The following is a 23349-nucleotide window of genomic DNA, read 5'->3' as shown; positions in this document are numbered from 1 at the left end:
CTCCTGTCTCGCCACTGATACCATGCCAGCGCCTTCCCTTCCAGACACAATCCTGCCGCCGTCAGCTTCTCATCATCTGTCGACCCGTTGACTGCAAAGTAACGCTCCACCTTGTATATCCAGCCATGGCCATCTTCACCCTCAAAGATGGGCATCTTCAACTTCCTCACCTTCGGATCCCTTCCGTTACCCCGGTACTCTCCATAACCTCCCATTCCTCGAAGATGAGGTGCTCCCCAAGTGTCCCGGTCCTCCCTCCAACGCTGGTATCCGAGTTCGTCGTCATAATCCCCCCTTTCCTCTTTCAAAATCAGCACCTCGACGCTGAAATTCAGCACCTCGACGCTGATACTCTTCTCTCCTTTCTCCAAAATCTGCACTACCTTCATATTCCCCCTGTCTGCCTCCAAAATCAACACCTCGACGCTGAAAATCAGCACCTCGACGCTGAAAATCAGCACCTCGACGCTGGTATTCTTCTCTCCTTTCTCCAAAATCTGCACTACCTTCATATTCCCCCCGCCTGCCTCCAAAATCAACACCTCGACGCTGAAAATCAGCACCTCGACGCTGAAAATCAGCACCTCGACGGTCATTTCCCATGCTCATCTCCTCTCTAGAGAGTGGCTCTAGAGGTGGCATGTCGTCGTCCCTTTCAAGAATCTCCACCTCCGGATTCCTCCTCCCCAGAATTGGGTTTGAATTTCCTCCTACGCCATGGCCGTCAGTAGTCTCTCTCACTTCCGATGTCTCCGGATTGGTCTTCATGTCCAATAGTTTCTTCATCATTTCTTCCATAGCCGCGAACCTCCCTTCCAACCTGTCATTGATGGTGGAGATTTCCAGGAACTTTCCCTCCATATCTGTCTTCCGTTGTCCGAACTCGCCTTCTAATGCTTCCACCTTCTTTCCGGCCATCTTTCTTCTAACGGATCCCAAAAAATCTTCTTCCGGAAAAGAAAAACTTGCTGAAATTTCAGAATTTCAGCCGGTGGTCCCAAATCGATGCTCTGATACCAATTTGATAACCAAAACCAAGTAGATCCAATGTAAAATTGCTGTCCACAACAGAAAACAGCCAAAAATAGTATGAAAGCAGGGAAAAACTGCAGAAAAATCAGAGAAAAGACTTGTATTTTACTAGTAGTTGCAAGGAAAATAGCAAAGATACAATTGATCCTCAATTCGAGAGGAGGATCGATCTCTCCCAAATCTCTAGACGCCGCTAGAGCCCAAAGAAACTTAAATCTAAGAGATCTCAAATTTCAACCAAATTCAAGATGCTCAAATCCTAGGAAAATCTACTATTTAATGCATACAATTCAAAAGGAATTCCCTAAACAGTCTCTACAATCAATTTCCCTCCTAAACTCCATTCAAAAACCTTCCAAAAAGGGCTCCCGTGGATCATGCGTGAGTGCGGCTTCCGCCCAGGCGAAACCGCGCCTGTTTCGCAACTCGGCCGGTCTCGTGCGGACCGGCTGGACCGGTCCACTGGACCGGTCTAACAGATGACTTCGAAGAAATTCATGATATTCATCAACTCGCAGCATAGAGGAAAGCGAAATCCAAGGCCGAATTGATCTTAGCACTAGCATATCTCATTTCTAACAATAGCATTTGGGAACTCGCTCTTCTCACCCGCTCAAGATTGATAAGAATCATTGAAAATGCACATCAATCAAATCAAATTCATGTTGGCCTTTGACATCTTCGATGGAGAAAGAAGCGAGCAAAGAATGAAGGTCTTATTTCTCTTTTGAAAGTTAGCTAGTTTAGTTTGGAAGATGGTTAACATAGAAGAAAGAAAACATAAATATACAAAGGAATCAATGTTCCGGAAACATAAGGTTTATTATTCAGTGTTCTATCATATTTATAACTTCAAAAGACAACAGCATTGAGACAACGTCACAACATTATTTAACATGCGACTTTTCAAATCATAGATTTTAAATTTTAAATTCATATTTTTGGATTTCCAAATATTATTTTCATATATTAAAATCATTAAATCAAAGTTAGTCACATCAACATATCAACTCATTGAACAAACTAAATATGGACTTTCATTAAGGGGTTGTTTGGTTGTTTGAAAAAGGAATGCAGTGTAAAGTAAATGCAATATAAAGTAAATGTATTGCATTCCGAATTTTGAGATTGTTTTGTTGTCTGCAAAATAAATGCATGAGAATTGTTTCCCTTGTTTGATTAGGTATATATAGAGTAAAGTAAATGCGGTGTATTTGTAATAATTTATTTTGACATTACAACTAGTGTATTTATAATAACAGTGTATTTATAATAATTAGTATTATTTGGTGTTATAAAATAAAACCAGTGTATTTATTTATTGCACTATCTTATTATAAATTTTTTTGAGATTATAAGATATAATATTATGTTGTGTATTAATTTACCAGTGTGCTGCAATAGACGTGATTGTGTGGATATGAACAACCCAGAATATCATCATCCTCAGTCACAGGGAAACCATAATGGACTTGGCAAGTGAGATGAGTATATCATCCCTTGGAGCAATATCATTTTCAGCTAACCAATGGAGAATATTGATCAAAGCTTGAAATCTAATAGAAATGGAGTGTTTAAGTAATTTAAATTAGTGGATTGTGAGGAATTAAAAATATAAAATTTCCATTTGATTTCAGGGAAAGAAATTGAGCATAAAATTCTTATTTTTAAAATATAAATTTTGGGGAAAGAGATTGAGCATAAAATTCTTATTTTTTGGGCTCATTGGATTCGTCTCGTCGAGCCGCTCAATTCTACTATTACTATGTTATGTTTGGAAACCGTTTGGTAATCCAAATTGTGGTTTGAGCCGTCCAACATCGCTTCTAACCCTTCATTTTGACCTGTTTGGGCTCGGAACGGATTGGATTTGATATCGTTGAGTTCGTATTCTCGAGACGCTCAGTTTACACCAAATCTTACCATTTGCAATAGCTCATCTTTGTTTACAGCTGCATTAAAAGAAATATGAAATAAAAACGCATGATTTATCTTGAGCTTATTTCAGGTTATGATTGCAAAAGATATTTTCCTCATTAGTTCAAATGGATTAAAAAAATGCTAGTATTAGTTCAGAAGACATAACACCTTATTTCAAGTTACATAAGTACAATCAAAAGAGAAAGGAGCAAAGAAAGGAGCATTTTCTGCAGCCTTTGAGGCACTTGCACAAACACTTGGAGTGCCCACACCTGTAGCTTTACGATCATAAGTGCAAGCCATAGGGAATTTTATACACCTGCAATTGGGGTCTTTAGCACCTTGTAAATCCATTCCAAACACAACTTCCGCTCCAGCATTGACATCAAAATCTACAGTCTCGTCCCCGCACAGAACGGCCAAAGTCGGGACACTAACTTGGGCTGACCGTTCGGCATCCTTTCCCTGAGCGAATTGACCCACTTCATCTAAGTAGGGTTTGGTTTGTGTTGGAAATGAAAGTGGGGTGGAAGGGGGAAATATTGGGATTCTAGGGTTTAAGAGGCGGAGATGGATCCGGAACAGACCTTCCTCTGCGTTCACGCGTGGCTCTCGAGGATGCTCTCCCAGCTCCTCACGCCGAGGATCCGGATGGTGCTCGAGTACATCTACCTCGTCATCGTCGTTTCGCTATTTTGCTTGCTTGTGGTCATGCACATCAACTTCGTTCAACCTGTGAGCCAAGAGGTTGAAGTAATAGTGGGAGCTGGGAGAGAAGGCTTCGGTTTTGAGAGAGGGAGAGAGCTTTAGTTGGGGATATCTGCTTGGAGTGTGCAAAATGAGAAGAGCGCGGAGCACGTGGGAAGAACGGAGAAGAAGGAATCGTGCGAGGCTGGTTCCCATCATTTCGCGCGAGAGGATTTCTAACCCGCTCAATTTGAGCGGGTTTCAAAGTCGCACGAATGGCCCGTCGCAATACAACGCTGATGCTTCGGAGGAATTACTTACGTTCCGCTCAAAAGCAACCAAACGACTTAATTTACTAAATGCGTGTAAGTAAATTACTTTACCCTCCTAATTTTGCATACCAAACAGCCCCTAAATTAGAATTATATTCACCGTTCAACTTTAATTTGGGCAACTTAAAGCCATCCCTTCCAAAGACAAAAAAGAACAAGAGAAGAATTGCAAATATGGATCAACATCAACTTCTTAAGATATCTTTCCGCTATTACTAACTCATTTCAACTATCCTGAGAACAAGAGAAGAAGTACAAATATGGATCAACATCAACTTCTCAAGATATCTTTCCACTATTAATAAGTCATTTCAACTATTCAGGATAAACTCGACAACAGCCAGGAACTGAGTTGACTTGGTAAACTCCATGTGCCTTCAACTAACGATGACCTTAGTTCTAAGAGCAGCAACTTCTTGTCAAAAAGAGTTAGTGGCTTAAAAAAAAATTACTTTCATCTCAGAAAATTTATTTATTGAAGTCGGACATCTCCATTTTGTACTCATCCTTCCTGGTAGAAATAGACATCTTCCATTGACAGACTTCAAAAAATAATTCAACTTTCTTCAAAAGAGCTACTTCAAATAGTTCTCTTGGTGAGTTGGAAATCACACTATGAACATTCTAGAAGCACTCCCTCAGAATTGAAGACGGCATCTTCTATTTATCAACATTCGGCCCAAGTACTTTTCTTAAAATTTCTAGAATCAGGTTTACAAAATTTGGAGTCATGGGATCCTTCTCTGCATCTGACAATGTTAATTCGGCCAAGGGAGAAGCTAGAAGAGAAAGAATATTATTTATAAAACATGATGAAGATTTTTTGAAAAGGTCAAACAAAATTTTGTCCAAGATCGACTTCTCTAAATATTTTTCCACTATTAATACGCCACTTCAGCACAAAGTCGACAACAACCAGGAATTTAGATGACTTGGTAAACTCTATGTATTTTCAACTAACAGTGACCTTAGCTCTAAGAGCACCAACTTCTTGCCAAAAAGAGTTAGTGACTTCAAAAAAATGATACTTTCATCTCAGAAATCTGTTTATTGAAGTCGGACATCTCCATTTGTATTCATCCTTCATTGTAGAAATACACATCTTTCATTGACTGACTTTAAAAAATAATTCAACTTTCTTCAAAAGAGCTACTTCAAATAATTCTCTTGGTGAGCTGGAAATCACACAATGAATATTCTAGAAGCACTCCCTCAGAATTGAATACAGCATCTTCTATTTATCAGTATTTAGCCCAACTACTTTTCTTAAAATCTTCAGAATCAGGTTTACGAAATTTGAAGGAGTCATGGGATCCTTCTCAGCATCAGACAAGGCTAATTAGGCCAAGGGAGAAGCTGGAAGAGAGAATATTTCTTATAAAACTCGATGAAGATTTCTTGAAAAGGTCAAGCAAAATTTTGTCCAAGAGGGAGTTGAAGAAGTACTTTAAGTAACCTTTTGATACTCGAACCTTCAACAGCTTGTTGCTCGATAGGCACTTAGGCAGCTTCAATTATAGGCACTTCAATAGGCACCTGGATAACTTCAACCACAACCATCTCATTAGTCGATTGAAAACATCCATCCATTGATAAGGCCCACTTGGCCGAATCTTTACACTGCTCTTGTGGATGGTTAACAACTGACATTTCATCGAGAAGCTCGCCCATTAAAAAGAAAACTACATGAAATCACCATCATATTAAATATATAAAAAGTTCAAAAAATCCAATTTCACCTTCACTCTCAATTTCTATCTTTGCAAGTAAGAGAGTAGACAATGACGAAACAAATTCTTTAACAACCTTTGCGGGTGAAAAAAAAGTTGGTCAGCCAATGGCTTAAATATAGCGAGTTCTCCAATCTCGACCTTCACATTCAATGCCTATATCTCAACTCTTTTATTCATCTACTTATTCTTAGAGGTTCCTTTTTCTCACGTTTGTTCAACTTGGCATGCTTTTTCATCATCTTTTGAGAAGTTAATTTTATTTTTTGGCACTTCCCTTCTTTGTGGGGTTAAGGAATTATAGAGCTCAAGAAGTGAAGGGAAAATTACAAAAAGCATTCGAAAGAAGAACATCAATCTTATATTTATAGGCTAAATATTTTCTAATATGAACAAAAAGACACTGTCAGTAGTATAAATCAAATTGATTGACAAACATCTAACATTAAAGAATATTAACGAATGTTTTATAAAGAATATTTTTTATATTATCTTATTATTTCGCAATAATCCTCTAAATACATAAGAGAACGAGGGAACTAAATGTACAACAAAATACCTAGGAAACTAGGTTAAAGCCAAGTTGGCCTGGTTCAAGTAAAGTCAACTAGGTTTAATCGATCTCAGATCAAAAGGAACTCATCAAATCTACAAAAAAACTCACCCCAAGCAAATGACTATGACATATGAAGTCGCCCCAATCACAACTTGGCTCTACTGCCTACTCAAGTGGAGGATTTACTTCATATGAGAAGACGGTGTTGATTGGTTATTTAGCTAGTCGTCCACCTATGCACTCCAAACTAGCAAATTTTTATTAGCTCTATGGATGACATATACATGTTGGACATTCTAATTTAACTACACAGTACTAATATTTTTCTCTTATTTTTTGCATAGCTATATAAGTAATCAATTTTGTAACACTCAAGCCCCAACCCAAATCTATAAATAAAATGTCAGAGTGAGTTTAGTGGATGCAATTTTTTGTACTCAAGCACATTTGATGAAAATATTATTTTCTCAATCTAAAATTATCTCCCTATTTCTCTGCTCTCTTTTCAGAATTTTAGCATGATTTAATGTGATTTATAAACAATTCTGAATTCAACATAACAACCAGGACAAAAGTAAATAATAGAGATCAGCAGTAGTATTTACAGACGAGTAACAACTCATAATAGATCAACCATTTGGAAGATCTGTTTGCATCATTAAAAAGGACGCATACAGCGCATGGAACTATTGCTATTGCAGGGCGCTTTGAAGGGTATGAGAAGGGTTTGCTATTTTTACCTCTGAAATTTGCATGAAGGGTATTTTGTAGTTCTTGCATGACTGGAAACATAAACTTTGGGACTTATGGTCAAACATTGGAAACCGATTGCTTATGATGAACTTCCACAAATATGAAAAAAATATCTTTCATGATGATAGAGATGAACTGATGACGTCACTTGTATATGCTGATACTTTCATTACAGAGAACTTAGATCCTTACCTATTCTTAGCAAACATATAACAAAAGCACATTCCAGCTCACAAAGACATACCCTTTAATTACACAGCAAATAAATAAATAGTGCCTACATAAGGTCAAAGGAGAAGAGAGAAAATGGATGATAATGAAAGGCTTAATTTTGTGCATATCTGGTTTGAGAGTCAAGGTTATTTCAATCAAGAAATGAGCCAAGATGCTTTTTTTTCAAAGCTAAAAGGGAATTAAATTATTCAGTAGGTGTTACAATGGTTTAAAACTTTTTTTTTTTTTTTAAGGGAAAAAACGCCTAATCAAAATTTTTATAGAGGCGTAATAACACACATCAAGTCAAATGCCAGGCCTCAGTAAGTTGGCATCACAGTTAACATAAAAAAGATGATATAGCATACTCAAAAGAAAAGAGAAAAAGGATTATTGCTTGCCTCTTCAGCTGCACGGCCACCTAGTGTCATGCATGTCATGTCGAAAAGTTGCTCATCGGTCATGAGAAGGTTTTCATTAGGCACATACTGGGCAAAGCCCAAAGCTGCAGTCCCTCTGGGGACAATTGTAACCTTAAGAAGTGGCTCCGCATGCTCCAAAAACCATCCAGTAACAGCATGACCTGACTCGTGATACGCAACAGTTCGCCTCTCTTGTTTGCTAATTACCTGACAATAGTGATGACCAAAATGCTAATAAGCAGGCTTTCAAGTGTAAAGTTACTGATTCATACTAATGATCAAACACATAAACCATAACTATAATTTGCTTTAATTTAAGAAATGTCATCTGATTACAGCAGATTTTAAAAATGCAAGAAAATGGTGAAAGAAGAGAGATGAATAAACTTTTATATCTAAAAACTACTCACCTTGTTCTTTTTCTCCAGACCACCAATTACCCTATCTATGGCAGACTCAAAATGCTGCACCGTAACTGTTGAGTCATCATTTCTTGCAGCAATTAGTGCAGCTTCATTACAAACATTAGCAATATCAGCACCCGCAAATCCAGGAGTCAGAGCAGCTAGCCTTTCAGAGTAAAATGATGGATCATTGTCAAGTTTGATCTTCTTCAGATAGATACGGAAAATTTGTTCACGGCCCCTTATATCAGGCTTATCAATAGAAATCTGACGATCAAACCTACCAGGTCTAAGTAAAGCCTTGTCCAAAATATCAGGCCTATTAGTTCCTGCAAGAACCACAACTCCTGATGTTGTCCCAAATCCATCCATCTCCACAAGCAACTGGTTCAGGGTGCTTTCACGTTCATCATTGGAACCAGAAAACCCTCCTCGACCTCTTGCACGGCCTATTGCATCAATCTCATCAATAAAAATTATACTTGGAGCACATTGCCTGGCTTCTTGAAACAGACTCCTTACCCTGGATGGCCCCACGCCAACAAACATCTCCATAAAATCTGATCCTGCGATCGATAAAAAGGGTACACCTGATTCACCTGCAGTTGCTTTCGCCAGAAGCGTCTTACCTGTGCCTGGAGGACCTACAAGTAGTGCGCCTTTGGGAATTTTAGCGCCCAAATCTTCATACTTCTTTGGGTTTTTAAGGAAATGAACAAACTCCATGATTTCTTGTTTAGCTTCATCGCATCCAGCCACATCTTTGAAATATATCTGGAACAAATAAACTCGGATATGAGGACCTACTTGGCTCTTTCAGTCGAGCAAACTAGATAACCAATAGAACAAATACAATATATTAAATAGTAGCAAAATTAACCTTCATCCAGATGAAAGTAAAGATCCTACTTCTCATTGATCCTCTCAATATTTTCATGAAAAAACTAAGGCTGAAAAAGTGAGCAGCTAACCTTATTTTTGGAATTCTTGTCCAACTTGGTCACCTGAGCTTTTCCAATATTAAATATACCACGATTTCCCCGCCCTGAACCACCACCAATGCTAAGTCCACCTTGCATTCTTCGCCCAAGCAGGTAGATGAGACCAACAAGAAAAGCTGTCGGAGCAAACCTCATCATCTCTTGAAACCAATTAATTTCAGAGACGTATGTTACAGGAACATAGTCATGAGGGTCCACCCCAAGAGCTTCCTGGGCTTCCTCCAACTTCTCCTCAAATGATTCTACACTTCCAATATTAAAGTAAAACTTATAATGGCTACTGCTGCGCCTTGGTACCTCTGTCGTGGTGCCTTGAAACTCATCATCCCTTGTTTGATGGATACCCTGTGGTGAGTTCTTAACATAAACTTTTGCAACGGATTTATTTGACACAACAATGTGGTCAACTAAACCAGGTTCTAACAATTTGATCTTGAACTCTTGAAAGCTAATCTGCGAGATTTAACATTAATATTATTTAACGTCCCAGGACAAAACTTCTCACTCCAGAATCTAGAAGAAATGCACATTAAAAAATATTTACTTTCGAACTTATTTAACAAAATAAAATAGAAATAACGGAAACAAAATACTAAATTCCGAATATTTTATAATCAATACTAGAATAAATCAGGTATAAAAATCAAAATAATATTGAATATTATATGAACAGCTTCATAGCAAGTGGTGGAAGCCATTAACATATCCAGCAAAGCAAGAAGCAGAAGTTGAAAAGCGGGACTACTGCATACTTACATAATTGAAAAAAGCTACAAAATTGAATTACAAAGATACCAGTAATGCAACTCCAAAAAGAATAATCGACATTGTTCTATAGCATGCAATTGGCATAATAAAAGTAGCAGAATCAATACTGTGTTATTAAAAAACAAAACACTATGTTTAAGTTAAAATCAATATAACAAGCTAAATCAATGAAAAAATGAAGTCCAAATCTGAATATGAGAACAGAGATTATATTACAGAGTATAGAGAAAGCTCAATATTTCAAATTCATCTCCTTGAAATGGTAAATGAGTTCTGACCTCTCTTTGTTCATGCGAGCCAAAAGACAATGATGAAAGCAATAATCCAATAAATATCAATGGAGTTGCATAATTCTGCAATTGCTTTATGAAATTTTCATGAAAATTTCCTTGATCATCTGTATTTGAGTCCTCTGAAAAAAAAAACAGAAACAACAGGTTTATTTGATGGCATAAAATGGCACTTATTATGATGTGAAACCAACATGCGCAGGAGCTCATTTAAGAAATTTTAAGAATAGTTGACAATGAATTACCAATTAATAACTTATTAAAATAATAAGCAAGTTCATCAAAGAATCTTAGTTTTCAACTAGCTTAGGCGAGGAAGTACATGTAGATTAGCCAAAACTCCTAGGTAACCAAAGATAGTAGCAATAACAAAAGCTATTAATCAACAATCCGCAACTTAATAAAGAGAGTTTTCACCTTGGGGATGGATCACTCAACTACACTAGGCTTAGCGGAAAAAGGTCTTCAGCACACCCAACGATGCCACGAGGACGGTAGCAACACCAATGGCGTTGATCCACGGAAAGGTCGGCGGTGGCGGAGATGGCGGGGATGGATGGCCTTGGAGGATCCAATCGTAGTCTTGAAATTAGTCGTCTATGACGTCCACGAGAGTAGGCAAGATGCGATTTAGATAGTCCTCAATAGTATCGTCAAATCCAAATCCAACGTCGAAGAACTGCGAACGGGTGATGTGAATGTCGCCATAGATGTCGTACACGAATCCGCTATCAAGCTCAGGATCCGCCATGCGTCATTTACGCGGAGAAGGGCGGCGTAGTCTTCTTCTTCTTTGACTTCACAGATCACAAGGAGAAGCAAGATGAGGGGGCGGCAGGAGCAGGAGGAAGAGGAGCCGGCGGTTTCCAAGAGAGATCCAATGGCAATAGGTTTAATCCCAAAATCTGAAATTAATTTCAGGATTAAGTGGATTTAGAGGGAAAATTCAAATTGAAATTAATTCAAATTTGAAAGGAGTTAAGGGAAGTTAATGGCAAATAATGGGAGCCCATTAAGGGGGGCCGGCGGTATGAGAGAGAGAGGGGAGGAAGTTATGTTAAAACCTGAAATTAATTTCAGGTTTTGGGAGAAATAGGGGGGGAAATTCATTTGAAATTAATTTCAAATTCATGGGTCATCAATGCATTAAATGGTGACATGAATGAGGATCCATCCATGGTGGCCGGCAGCTTCTAGAGGGAGGGATTTGGTGTGGGAGCAAGTAAATAGTTTCCAAATCGGCTCATGAGGTTTAGGAAGGATTAGAATAAAATCCGTTTGAATTTGAATTTCATCATGAAACGGATTTAAAAACTTTCCTAATTTGGAATTTCCAAAATTGGAAAGTTTTCGAAATTCAAAAATTGAATTTTCAAAATTGGAACACGTGGGGAATGGGGGAGGTGGCCGACGGTTGGGAGACCTCCTGACGGGTGGTGGTGGTGGTGGTGGGGTGGCCGGCGGCCAAGAGGGGACTAGGGCCGGCGGGTTGGGGAGAGGAAGGGGATTGGGATGATGGGGATAGACCACGAGTCACGGACTCTTCCAATGACTGGTGGGTATTGCTTTTCGCCCTCACCTTGGGCTCTCGTTCTCCTCTCTAGTGCACCACAAGAAGAAGAAGAAGATGACAAAACAAATTTTCATTCCAAATATTCATTAGCTATTACAAGAGAAAAGACCCATATATATAGGTCTCAAGCATACAAGAAGAAATAAAGACTAAATTGCCCTCAGGGCCCCAACATGACTCAACTCAACATAAGGGTACAATAGGAAAACATAAAAATAAAATGCATAAACAAATAGAAATATAAGCTCTGAATCGTGGCCATCGATCTGCAATGCTTCCGGCGATACACATGTTTGAACCTTGGATCGATGTCCTCATCATATTAATATCCACATAGGAAATCAAACACTGGATAGGAATCTATTAATTGAGGAATCAGCCAAAATGTGCTATTAAAGAAATTATGTCGGTCAATAAAACAAGTGAGACAACTTGTATTTCCCTAAATAATCTGGAATATTCCATTGCAAATTCTGGAAAAGGGACTGTTTACATAACATGCATTGGACTATATTTAAGTTAAAAAGGCTTATGATTTTCTTAATTTTGTCCAAATTTGATACAATTAAGATTTAAATTATGGTAAATAACTTACAATTGCTCGTTGATTTTTTAAATTTATTTGATCTTTGCATCTTTGCAATATTGTTCAGGTTCTAATTCTAATGTTTATTGATTTGCATCTAAGAAAGCCAGCTTTTGTATATTTAGTGGTCTATGAGCTATGACTTCTATGTCCATCCATGATCTATATATATTGCATCAATTTAGTAGCCTTAAAAAACCCTAAACCTAAACAGATTTCTATCAAATTGGTATAAGATCATAAATTGTCATGACATATCACATGGATGTCTGGCAAGTTATCCAGGCAATTTATCAAACTGTGAAAGGGATGGAAATTTTGACTACTTTGAAAAATTAATCATTTGAATTGTCAAATTAACAAAATCAATTGCGTAAAAACATAATCTAGTTAAAGCACGAACTGACAATTTAGAAACTAGTCAAATGAAGATGAACCTGATGTAGAAATATGTTCAAATTGAAAACTAACTATGCGAAAATGGATCATTCCAAGTTTATTTGAAAAAGAGAAAGAGAACACTAAAGTGTGAAGTGTCTGATATTTTGATCTTTGCCACTTGAGACAATCTAAAAACACTTCTAGCATGATTATGATGGAAAATATAAAAACATCAAAGTTAAACTTCTCAGAAATATTACACTTCATTTTAGATTATGTATTAGATGAGTAGTTTTTCAAAGCAATCATGTTTCTTCAGTTCAGAACCCCTCTATGATATAAAACAGATAAGGGGCAAATATATGAATGGTTGCCCCCAACTAAACATGCTTCATGCGATAAAAAGGGAGTAGTGATTGTGATCTAACAGAATTAACTTCTGTGAAAAATAAATAGATCATAAAAAGATGAAGCATTTTGCAGATAACGCTTAGAGTTCTATCATGTGAACAATCAAGATAAATTCCTTCTCTACAAGCTAATGATATTCAATTCCGCTAATATTAAATTGTGAATTAGTAAAATAATAAAACCAGTTTTTTTTTCCAGCTCCTATATGTACAATATAAAAGATAAAAATATAAGAGTAAGCAGAGGCTCTATACAGGCTCAATACATGGTAACCAAAAATAGATCCACATGTAAAATCTCGAAATACTTATTCATTTGAAGTAAATGTTCCCTGGGATCCACACATATTCAACTAGAAAAAACATTTTGATGAAAACAGCCACATACCTTTAGTATCAGATTTTTCATTCTCATTGCCTTTCGGAATTTCCTTCTGCTCTTTAGGGTAGTAGTTCTCATAGTCTACAAAAGGAATTATTGTCAACGTAAAGTAAATTCAAGGAAAAATCTTTTGTTTAAACACCTCGAGTTCTCAACGTGATCCTTTTTTTGTTTAATTCAAGTTAAATCCTAAAAATAAGTTCTCAACGTGATCCCTTACTCTTTTTATCCTTGGACTCGCTGGAAAACAACCTTCTGAAACTAGGATGCCCAAGCAAAAATCTCCAGTCACCACGGGGGCTCTTTTCCTGAAGAGCCTTCCCCCCTCTCCCTCCAACTGAAGTTAGATAGCCCCTCAAACCAGAAAGCGGTCCAAGAGTCGCCTCAGTCGTATAAGACACAAATTTCCCGTCACACCGTATCAAAAGATCACCACCCTGAATAAGATTCAACGAAGACGAGCCATGAAGTCAAAATAAACACAAATCAAACATATGAAGGAGGAAGCACAACCAAACTAGAAAATGATTACCTTTCCTAATCTGGAACACCCGCCGGATCGCAAGATGGAACGGCCGAGCCTCGAAAAAATCATCTCCCCCTTCTGCTATCGCATGAACCGAACAGTAGAACCCTAGGTAGCGATGCTTCGCTCACTGTCCTCGGACGAGGACCGGAATTTCTAGGGTTTGTTTGTCTCGGCGGAGAGATGACAGAGGTAGCGTTGCGGTCGAAGATACGTCCACGATGCAAATGGGTAGCAGCAGCGCAAGCTTGGAGGACTAGCAGGTAATATGTAGGATATGATACATGGATGCAGGCTTGTGGTTATGTAGGAGCTGTTTGGTATTGTATTGTATTTAACTTTACTGGGAATTAATAAATACTGTAAATTTGAATTTAATAAATTTTGAGATTTTTAAATTCTGAATATTATTTGGTATGACAAATGTTAAATTCTAATAAATTATTTGGCAAAAGATTTAAATATAAAGAAACAGCGTTCAATATGTTTATTATAAATTCAAGATAATTCCACACCACATAATAAATTCAATATGAGCTCATACAATAGAAATTAGTACATGCAGAAAGAGTACATGATACTATGATAGCATAATATTTTTTTAGACATCGATAGACAACTATTTGATAGTACACTTCAATATGACAGAAAAGTTGATATATGTTGCATTGGAGAGTAACTCCATCATAACGATCATTATCAAAAAATCATTAAATTACTACAAAATATATTAAAACCTGGAATATTTAAAATGCAAAGATAAATGCTCACCCGAGCATTCCACAAATCTGTTGTGATGCCATGCCTTATCATTTCCCTATGAATTCTTTTGCAAGATATGACGAAATGTATATTATGAAAAAATTTTGACAATAGCTAGTAGATTCACCAACCATATTGTTGCCACTTTATTTATGCAATTTGAATGTGGTATTATAGAAAAAATATTGTATGACCATGTGATGAACATATGAATGAATTTTTTTTTTTTTTTCACATATAATATTTCCTATTGCACATAATCTACAACAACAAGTTTATTCATATAACTCCTCTCAATAATGTAATATACAATAATCCATGTAAAATAGTAAAGCTTACACAACTATAATAGATATAAATTTTTAGAAGTTCAACAAATAAATCAATATCCAATGATAAAAAAAAAAAATCAATATCCAATGCCAAACAGCCCCATAATTTGTCTTACAATGCTATATAATATAGCAACTATCGTTAGAGCAAAAATTACAAAAGCATTCAATCATATATGGAAATACAACAGAGCTAATTAAAATTTATAAGGACGCATCGTGCGCTTCTCCTCTGGCGGCTAGGGTTCCGCAGTGCTTGGACTTTTTGGCCCCCGCCGGCGGGGGTTTCCGGTCTTTTCCTTCATGAAAGCGTTCTCATCTCTTTTTTGTGTTACTGGTGGTTTTTTGTTTTTATTTTCTTCCGGTTTTACCGGTATGCCTCCGATCAAATTGAAAGATCCCGATTTTTTTTTTTGGGATCTCTCACTCTAAGTCTTTTCTTCAAACTCTAGCTGGATCGTCTTCCTCTTTTCCAGATTTGAGGCCTTCTACCTTTCGTGGTCTACCATCTCTTTGGGTTTCTGATGAGGAAATCAGGGATTTGGCTGTGCCTTTTCGTTTTTCATTAGTAGGTTTATTCCCGTCGAAGCGTCCCCCTCTTGACGCGATTCGCAATTTTTTCTTTAATTTGAAGCTAAACAGAGAAGTTTCTGTTACCGTTTTGGATTATACACACATTTTGATTAAGTTGTCCAATGATTTAGACTATTGTAGGGTTTTTGGCCACCGATCCTACCTGGTTTTCAATTGTTTTATGAAACTAACGAAATGGTCTCCTACTTTAGATATCGGAGTTGAGTCGCCGATCATCCCGATTTGGATTTCCTTTCCTCATCTTCGTCCTCATTTCTTTGTGCCAAGGATTCTGTTTGGGCTTGGTGAGTTATTTGGCAAACCTTTAAAAATAGATGAAGCTACCTCGGTTGGTTCACGTCCGTCCAATGCCCGTGTTTTAGTTGAAATTGATATTACCAAAACTTATACGAAGCAAGTTTGGTTAGGATCTGAGGCTCTAGGGTATGTTCAGGATGTGGTTTTTGATGAATTTCCTCATTTTTGTAGTGTTTGTAAATGTTTAGGGCATGTGTCTGGTAAGTGCAAATCTGATACTATGTTTGGTAAACCTGCTATTGCGAATGATCCAGTTGAGATTTTACCGGATGTTGGTGTGTTAAATGACGGTTTGGATGTTTCCTCAGTGCTGGAAAATGTGGCTAATGTTATTGTTAATTCTGAGATGGCTGGGGTGGATTTGGTCACTGTGGAGCCTTTGGGCGATTAACCGGCTGCTGGGATTGTCCCGGTTAATTTGGGTAATACGGTGGGTGTTAGTATTTGCCCGTTGTTGGCTAGTGATGGTGGTAATTTGCCGGTTGATGCTGGTGATTGTGTTCTGTCGCATAAAGCTTCCCCTTTTTTTCTTTTGGGTTTGTTGAATGTTTCTGATCTTGCGGCTTTTAATTTGGAACCTCCGGCGGCTGTTAGGGTGTTGGATGACTCGGTACCTGTTGCGAGTTCTGAGGTTTCACCTATTATGGGTGTTGTGGTTGATAATGGCGGTTTGCAGGTGTCAAAGAATTTGGAAAGTGGTACTGATGGTGAGGTACCTGTTGTTTCTGTCGGGATTGTGGACGAGTCTACGCATATGGTTAGTGTGGAAGGGCTTTCTTCTACCAACAATTTGGTTGTGGTGCAAGTCAATGAGGTGGATGTTCAAGAGATGGCTACCTGTATGGGTAATTCATCTGGTTTGACGATTAGAAAACAGGGAGATTGACTGATTGATTCGTCGGATATTGAATCGGAGTCTGAGTTTAATGATTCTGACAATGATTTTGCGCTTGTGTGTAATAAAAATGTTGCCACTCGGGAAAAATTTTGGGGGAGGGGCCGTCGTAGGCGATGAGCTTTCAGTTAGTTTTGTTGATCTTCTTGCTGTTGCTCGGTTTTTGTTGGTTTTATTGTTGGAATGGCAGGTTTTTGAGGCTATGGGCAATGATGTGGTCGGGGCTCGCGTCCCGGTCATCTTTGTTGGTGGCAACCGTTGGTGAGGGTTTCGGGTTGGCTTTTTGGGTTTTGCTCTTCACTGACTGGACGGTCTGTGCGGGTTGACGGGATGCTGGGAGCCTTGACTGTTCTCTGAGCCGTTTTCTTAGCTTGTATTTTTTGTCAGTTTGTTTTCTATGGTTTTTCTTTTGCTTACATTTGTAATGGTTGTATCCTTGGATTTGTGATTATGAATAGAATTATTTTGTTGTAAAAAAAAAAAATGAATAAAATTATTTTGTTGTAAAAAAAAAAAAAAAGCGCTAAGAACCGGCTAAAAAGAGTAGTAGAAGCAGCCTGAATTGCAATTATGTTGGTCTCTCATCCATCTATAACTTTCCAGCTACAGTCTTCAAGTATTTATTATTGAATAGATTATTTTCGTTACTGGTTGTTGATTGCTTGAAGTCTTTGGAAAAATTATTAGCATAAGTTTTTGGCAACAATGAAGAGAAGGACAAACGTAAAATTCTTCGTTATCTTTTTCTTCAAGCGTCCAGGACAAAATCAACTGTCCGGCGTCGACTATCGCAGGCTTCTTCAAGCGTTAATAAATATGGCGAACTAATTAAGTAAGGCCGATTGGAGATCACTGACTTTTTTTATTTTCTATTTTTTAAAATATATATTTGATATATATTTATTTTTGCATTTTATAAATAAATTATTTTTTTTTACCGCCAACACCGATGACGACCATCATTGTCATTATTCGTTCGCTTCAGGATCTTCTACGATCCCTAAACTTTGAAAGAAGGGTGAACTCAATGATGTGGCTAAGGCTAAGATTACTGTTTTTTAAGGCTTCATTTATGACAACTTTTTTATTGTAAATTTTTAGCATCAAAATTTTTTAAAAACAATAAAAAATAAGTGGTTATAAGCTATCTCAAATGATAGAGGCTATTACATGCTGAGTAAATATTGTCTTTAATTTATGAAATTTTACTCTTATCACACATTTCTTGGTGCTTCTTGTGCATTGATCCGAGTATCTTGGAGTGCATAGCTAGAGATGTCAAAATTGGGTTATGGGTTGGGTTCAGGTTGAACTCGTAACAGACAAGGGTTCAAACGGTTTGACCCTAACCCAACCCGGGAATGTAAACAAGTCAAAAGTTCAAACCTGGACCCAACCCGTCAGATTACCGGGTTGACCCGATCCGACCCGCTGAGACGAAAACGACAACAACAGTGAGAATGACTCAGCAACGCCACCAACAGTATCGGCGATAGACAAGGACACAAGGCTAACGACAACCCTGGTGATTCGTGAGGGGGCAGCACGGGCATACCCGAGGGTAGACTCGGCGGGCAGTAGATGAGGTCAACGGGTCATTTTGGGTCATTTTTCCGATTTTCAGGTCGGGTTGACCCGAACCTGACCCAAATTAAGCTTCTTGGGATCCATCTCAATCTGAGAACCTATAAACATGAAGCAGGTTACTCTGTAAGTATCAAATTCATTACCTTGGTCATGCATAGCGCTCTATTGCTCAATGCTTGTCAACCTGGAAAATGAACTATTATTAGTTAGTTTGAAGATTATAATTTTTAATATTTATATAAAAATGTTTTGTTGAAAGTATTTTGAATGATATTGGTATCAAAATTAACTGTGATGGTGGAGGGATTGTGACTTTGGATGATCAAGTTATTAATAAGAATATACGTTTTAGATATCTTGAATATATTATTCAAAGTGAAAGTGAAATAAATGAAGATGTTTTTAGTAAAATTCAAAATGGATCATTGAAGTGGAGGAATGCATTGGGCTTATTCTGTGATAGAAATATGTCCCATCAAACTTAAGGGAGTATTCTATAAGATGGTGGTGAGACCTACAATGACTTATGACACAAAATTTTGGCCATCAAAAGAAAAGCATACAATTAAGTTAAGTGTTGCAGAGATAAGGATGTTTAGGTAGATCAGTGGCTTTACTCTTAGAGATAGAATGCATATACGTGAAAATGTTGGAGTAGCTCCAGTGGGATATAAGATTGGAGAGTCGCCTGAGATGTTTTGAATCTCAATGATCCGATTATGAGAGTAGATGTATTAGAATTGACTTATTTTAAGAAAGTTAGAGGTATACATAAAAAGCCTTGGTTAGAAAATATTAGAAATAACTTTTTTTATTAAATTTAAATGAGAATTTGCCATCCCACACAATGGATCACCACATGGAAATTAGCAATTTATGGATTAATTTTCAACTGAAAATCTTGCATTTTCTCTCAGAAATTGTAATTTTCGGCAAAATTCCAACGAAATTATTTTCGCCAATAAAACGCACGTGGAAAAATTATCTCCAATGAATATTTTTTGTCAAAATTTTTTCTGACGGATTTTAGGAAAATTGCCATTTTAACCGGAGAACAAAAAATTGTTGGAATTCCAGGAGCGAAGGATTTTCTGATGGATATAACCTGCAGTCAAAACTATAAAAAAAAAAAAAATTATGACAGTCATATTTATCATATCAATGCTAATGTGATTTTTTATAAAATGCATGATTAGATTTGCCATCACCAACTGATCTAATCTCCAACCAAGATTGGACCAAAATATGTTGGCCAAATTAAGTTATACTCCAACAAAATCTCCTTTCTTGATCTTCATACTGTTGCCACAATAAGCCTTAGTGTATGCAAAACACTGAACCTTAAATTATACCAATGTGGCTAATATTAGGGGTGTCAATTTCGGGTGGGCAGCCGGGCAGTCATTTTAAACATGTTTTCCGGGTTGACCCGACAACCCATCGGGTCAACCCGAACCCGATCCGTTTTTTGAACGGATCGAATCTGCGAACCCGAACCCGACCCGTTTTGGAAACGGGTCAGGTCTAACCTGAAAATTCCGGGTCGGATTTTCGTGTCGTGTCAAATATTGACACCCCTAGCTAATATTACACTCATCGGTTGGGATTAACATAAAGCATAAGTTTTAAAAATTTTAAAGGGTAAATTGCAAGCAATTCTTCAAGATATAAAGGTATGCACATCAGCCCGTATTTTTAAAAACCTTAATTTGAACTTATAAAGATAAATTGCACTCTTTTTACACTCTCTTATTGTATGGAAAACAAAATGGTACCAAAGGTTGAGAAGACATCAAAGGAGAAGGAGACCAATAAGACCTCAATTGAGAAGAAACATATTAAAATAATAGTAATAATATCTATGAGAATATTAGAAGCCATGTATTTCAATTTTATATTTATTAGCAATACTTTCCATAAATATTATTTTCAAGTTATCCTGGCGAGGGGAGGGATGAAATCTTAAAAAAAAAAGTAAAATTTAAAGAGATTAAAGAGATGAAGTTTTACTTTTTCAAATCTTGATGAAATGAAGTTAAACGGTCTAGAAATTACATTGAACAATGAAGGGTGATGGAGAGGCTAAGAGAAGTGTTCAAGAGAGGAGAGAACGTGAAATGGGAGAGAGACGTGGTCTCAAGAAGAAATAGGGTCTTTTCTGGCTGAATTTTTTATAGATTTCTCCATCGGAAATTAAATAACATTTCAGATAAAAAATCAGTTCGAAATTTTTTATGTTCATAAATTAGTGACAAAAATTCACTGAAAAAAACACCAGTAATGAATAGATTTTCTGTAGTGAATAAAGACTTATATTGTTGTTGTTTGATATTAAAAACTAATTAAAATAGATGTAATTTAAAGAATCAATCAACATTTGAATTGCACTTTATTTTGATAAAATAAACTATCAAGATATTATCTTTCAAAAATTTTATTAATTTTGCCTTATTCATTATGGCTGTCAAAATCAATATTTATGATTAATTAGTGCTTATTGGTTTTTTTTTAAGACCTGTAAGCTTCGAAATTAATTAATGTTATTTTAGTTAAAAAAAGCGTCAGTAGCTTTTCATTATCATAGCTTAAGAAAATTTTTTACCAATGATATATTGCCAAACTCATAGTCTCACAATCAGTAAATTTACTTAGACATAAATATAATTGATATCTCATTGAAAATTGCTTTGATCACATACGAATCTCGATGCATATTTGAATTAAAATACTTTTAATATTAAATTAGGATCATCAAAACTCTAATTTCAGCAAATTTTTAGTTGAATTGAATGTCTCAATCAGATAAATTAATATAGGCTATTTGATGGAGTGTTCCAAATTTTCACTATATTTACATAGCATGCCATTAAAAAATATATATAAATAAGCTCTAACTCTCTTGATGATGAAGGACTTGTACCGTAAACATTGACTTGAGATTTAAGAGAGCCTGTAGGCTTTAAGAATTTTGAAGCTCCACTTGAGCACTACTGCAAGGCCACCATTTGAGCATTGTCATCTAAATATCACCTGATTGCTGCCATCAAGCCATCACCCAACCACTACCTTCATACAACTGCCTAACCCACATTATCGGGACACCACTCGACCACCACCATCAGAACATCTTCTAAAAACTGCCGTTCAACAACCACTTAACCATCGCCATCAAAACACCAACCAACCATTTTCATCGAAGCATTGCTCGACCGCAAAGGTCGCACCACCATCACTCAACTATATTAATCCTCCAATTACCAAAAGAAGTCACTATTAGTCTAGGCGGTTCTTATCAGTCTTTTAAAATTGTTTGATTAGAAATCTATGAAATTTGTTTAATGTGGTGCTTTTACAAATCCCTCTAACCTTTTCCCAATAATTCAAACCCTAATAAAACATAATACTCAACCCTTCTCGCTTGGGAGATGTATCTTTAGTCTTAAGTCCTGCAAAAAATAATGATCATCCCCTTCTTATGACCTTGTCTCAACCCTCTGCCCTTCATCCTCCTCTTATCAATGCCTCATCTCTAGCAAGTGTTCTCCTCCTCCAACCACTACCTAAGAGAATCCATTTTTAGGTAATAATAATCATCACATCTCTCAAACCCATCCTACTTCAATCTATCCAAAAATCTAAACTCCATAGACCCTACATATCTTATTAATACCAAGTCCCTCTCCCTCATACTCATATTAGCAATTCTAATTAATTGTCTCCTAAGCTGCTCCAAAAATGTTAAAAAAATAAGGATAATACTGAAGCCTTTACCTCAAAATATACATTTATCCCATCCATAATTTCTTTTATAAATTCAGTGGTTTTCATGTAAAGATAGGGCTTTTCATTGAAAAAATCTATTCTTCTCCTTAAACTTGGACTTATTCACATGGAGACCAAAATCAATCAATCGCTTATTAATATCCATTAGTTTATCAATTCTCACAAGCTCTTCTAAAAAAAATAGTTGAAGCTACTTTCATCTAGCTTGCTCTAGACGGATCTAGATCAAATAAAATGGTTCAAAACTCAACAACCCTTAGTTTTTTTAACTCTAAAATTTTTCATGGTTTTTTGAATGGTGGATACTCTTCCTCTTCTGACTTCATAATCATTTATTTTGTTAATTCTAAAGTTGAGAGAACCTAGCTCTAGCGATCTATTGTTATTGTTATAACGTCAATTATGAATCCTTGGATTATGATGAGTGGCTTCGATTATTGTACATTTTAAAAAGATGATGACACCATTACCCTTAACAAATTTTTGGACTAACAACTAATTCTATGAGGTTTGATCGGTAGATCTCTTATCTATTGGTTTGCTCTTTCTGTGGCCTAATTGTAGGCCAAAAGCTCCAAAATCATCAAGCTCGACTAGGTTTTAATTAGCTAGACTTTCTTGATGTCTATTAGACATCTTTTTATAAATTTCTACACCCATTTTCTCAGACCACTTCCTCCTCATCACTCTTGTGGTAGTTTCCCACCTTACTAATATAGATTTACAGTTAAAAATTACTTAATTTATCAACACTACTTAAAGAGCATACTATTACAAGATTAGTTTTCTCACTATACTAATAACCCTACTTCATTTTAGTCATTAAGTTCAAATCTTTAAAGCAACTTTAAGAACACAATATTGGAGTGCAACTAATCTACTTCCTAATTCCATACAAATTCTTTCTAAGGAATAAGTTATATTCCATCTCTTGCTCGACTCTAACCTAGTTGACCTTGGCTTAGGTCTACTTGACAAAAGTGTTGATATCAAGCTATCTAAACTCTTTACAATCATCCAACTATCGTCAACGACCATCATTATCAAACACCATCAGCATTGCTTAACTTATATCATCTAACTACTGTCACCTAAACAATAACATCAATCCCCATCATTAAACTAACAAAGGA

At 36.7% G+C, this 23349-nt stretch overlaps 2 protein-coding genes across 2 annotated transcripts; one reads left to right on the top strand and one right to left on the bottom strand.

Annotated features, from left to right (window-relative positions):
* Window positions 1-7623: 7623 nt before the first annotated feature.
* On the bottom strand, window positions 7624-14260 carry LOC110113884 (ATP-dependent zinc metalloprotease FTSH 8, mitochondrial; the record flags this gene model as incomplete). Its single annotated transcript, XM_020846593.2, is given in 7 exon segments — window positions 7624-7852; window positions 8056-8823; window positions 9021-9503; window positions 10097-10230; window positions 13447-13521; window positions 13661-13877; window positions 13973-14260. Coding segments are annotated over 7 exon segments (1969 nt in total), but the record flags the coding sequence as incomplete, so codon positions are not given.
* A 1103-nt stretch (window positions 14261-15363) lies between these two features.
* On the top strand, window positions 15364-17111 carry LOC110113880. Its single transcript, XM_020846589.1, has 4 exons — window positions 15364-15433; window positions 15537-16334; window positions 16467-16708; window positions 17037-17111. Exons 1-4 carry the CDS (start codon window positions 15364-15366, stop codon window positions 17109-17111), a joined length of 1185 nt encoding a protein of 394 aa, XP_020702248.1.
* The last annotated feature ends 6238 nt before the right edge of the window (window positions 17112-23349 follow it).

Source organism: Dendrobium catenatum, unplaced genomic scaffold (assembly GCF_001605985.2).
Source record: "Dendrobium catenatum unplaced genomic scaffold, ASM160598v2 fragScaff_scaffold_365, whole genome shotgun sequence".
Taxonomy (NCBI): domain Eukaryota; kingdom Viridiplantae; phylum Streptophyta; class Magnoliopsida; order Asparagales; family Orchidaceae; genus Dendrobium; species Dendrobium catenatum.
Note: the sequence above shows the minus strand (reverse complement) of the source record. Positions and strands in the feature narration are given on the sequence as shown.

Coding starts and splice junctions, on each gene's coding strand:
- LOC110113880 (XM_020846589.1), top strand. CDS start 15,364: ATGAAAGCGTTCTCATCTCTTTTTTGTGTTACTGGTGGTTTTTTGTTT. Junction 15,434..15,536: donor ATTTTCTTCCGGTTTTACCG/GTATGCCTCCGA, acceptor CCTCTTTTCCAG/ATTTGAGGCCTTCTACCTTT. Junction 16,709..17,036: donor TGGACGAGTCTACGCATATG/GTTAGTGTGGAA, acceptor TTGGAATGGCAG/GTTTTTGAGGCTATGGGCAA.